Genomic DNA, 2,180 nt, shown 5'->3' on the forward strand with positions numbered 1-2,180 from the left:
GTTTTCAGCGTGTGTCATATTTCAATTTTTACCATATTGGAGGTGAAGTTATGTGCTGAAACAGTGCAAATTTTATGCAATGAATCTGGTAGCAGCTGTTCTCTTTCATTGCATGTTGAATGCTGCTTTTCTCAGAAAATACCTAAAGGTAACTTGTTTGTTCAAGCTTGTCTTACAGTTTAGGAGACTACTGTGTTTTTCTTTGTTAAGCTCTTTTCTGTTCTTTCTTTCTTTAACAGTATGAATTTACGAGAGGTGTTGAAGAAGTATGGGAAAGATGTTGGGCTCCATATTAAAGCTGTGCGTTCCTACAGCCAGCAGCTGTTCCTGGCTTTAAAACTGCTTAAAAGATGCAATATCCTACATGCAGATATTAAACCAGATAATATTTTGGTAAGTAATAAATAGTTGAAACTTATTTTGCATGGCCTGTAGTGTAAAATTGATTTGCAATTAATATCATTCTGTTAATTTAGCTGAAGTCAAAATGTACTGAAAATGCTGAATGCTATCTGTTTTGATATCAAATGATATTCTGGTATAAATAGTAAGTAAGGAATATAATACAGCATGTAAATGAAGTCTTTCGCACAAACCTGCATCCACTGGGATCTTTATAGAAAGTAGATTTTCCAAAGAAAGATAGTGTCTGTTCTCAGGAGAAATATCTGGAGTTTCTCCATCAATAGTTGAAAAACGTTCTTGATTTCTGCAAAATGCAAGTAGGTTGTTTGAGGCTGGCTGGAATATTGTTCATAGAGTGAGATAATGGGGAAAGGTCCTTAATGCCTCTCTTCTCTTATGTTTCCATTAAACATTCTGGTTAGCAGGGCCTGAGAGCTACATCCGAGGAATCCAACACGTTTCCTTGGTTTTCTTGGTGGTCATCCCTGTGGCAAACTCAGAGTTTAAATTTATTAAAATGTTCTTTTCTTGCCATCACAGCAGTAAAATTTACTGTGTAGGCATGTGAGTAATACGCTATTTTCTGAGTGACTCTCTGCATACTGGAGTTGTGAGTCTAAACTGATGCAATATCAGTATCCGGTATGAAATCTGGGTCGACCAAGGATATTTTGGGAAGGGAAAAGGTACATGAAACTTAACTTTTTCTGTATTCTGTAGGATCTGAAGATCTTAACTGTCACTTTGAGAAAATTTTACTGTTTTCTTAGAATACAGAGAGGAAGGAACTTCCTATTTAAGGGCTGAATGTTTTTCTTGTCTCTGACTTAAATGTATTGCCACTTTCAGAATGCTATTGGCAATTCTGCCCACAGACAGTGTTAATAGATATTTGTGTTTAACTTCCAGGTGAATGAGTCTAAAACAATACTAAAGCTTTGCGATTTTGGATCGGCTTCGCATGTTGCAGACAATGACATCACACCGTATCTAGTTAGCAGATTTTATCGAGCGCCAGAAATCAGTAAGTGCACTTTGGATTGGCTACATGTATCATGAGCAGGGCATACCAGTGCTAGCAGATGAGAATTTGGCCTGAATCTACTCTCTGTTTGGTCTTAGTAAGACATCTGGAAATACATGATGGCAGTCAAAAACTCAGGCTTTGAAAGCTTGTTTGTGTGACTCTGCATGCATGTTGGTTGTCAGCTCTGTGAGCACAGGGAGGAGTCATTCTGATGGCTTATAGCTCTGTTTTAATTTAGAGGTTATTGTTCTGACTTCTTGTTTTTTGCTGACTTAATTCATGCTGAGTAGTTTGGTGTAGGTAAAAAACTACCTTTCTAAAATAGGGTTACTTTAAAAGTTAAAAAGTTTTCATGCTTTTTTATAGTTTACAAATCAGAACTTTTTAATCTGTTGTGCTGGTTTGAAAGCAAACCAGTGAGAGACTCTGAGTCAGAAGTACAATTTAATATGAACAACACAACAAAACAACATAAATGCAACAGTACAAAAAAAATAACCTGACAGAGTCAGAAAATAACCTGACAGAGTCAGAAAGTAACCTGACACCCTGTCAGTCAGGGTGTAGTAGTAGTCCGATTAAATGGTGGCTGCAGCACTCCTGGGGTGATGGGTTTGTTGGAGCAGTGATCCCGCAGATCTGGTTCTCTCCCGAAGGTCCAGCTCTTGTCCTCTGGGAATCCAGCAGGCAAAGGGCTCCCTGTGCTGGTCCAAACCCCAGCTTATATCCCTGTGAGCATGTTTGGCTC

The 2,180-nt window shown here is 38.2% G+C and overlaps 1 protein-coding gene across 1 annotated transcript in view; it reads left to right on the plus strand.

Annotated features, from left to right (window-relative positions):
- Positions 1 to 2,180, plus strand: part of PRPF4B (pre-mRNA processing factor 4B) — a 20,995-nt gene that overhangs the window by 16,597 nt on the left and 2,218 nt on the right. Inside the window, exons 11-12 of the mRNA XM_009070788.1 lie at positions 240 to 393; positions 1,315 to 1,429. Of these exons, the coding sequence (XP_009069036.1) occupies positions 240 to 393; positions 1,315 to 1,429 (269 nt within the window). The remainder of the gene's footprint in view (positions 1 to 239; positions 394 to 1,314; positions 1,430 to 2,180) is intronic.

Source organism: Acanthisitta chloris, unplaced genomic scaffold (genome assembly GCF_000695815.1).
Source record: "Acanthisitta chloris isolate BGI_N310 unplaced genomic scaffold, ASM69581v1 scaffold44002, whole genome shotgun sequence".
Lineage (NCBI taxonomy): Eukaryota > Metazoa > Chordata > Aves > Passeriformes > Acanthisittidae > Acanthisitta > Acanthisitta chloris.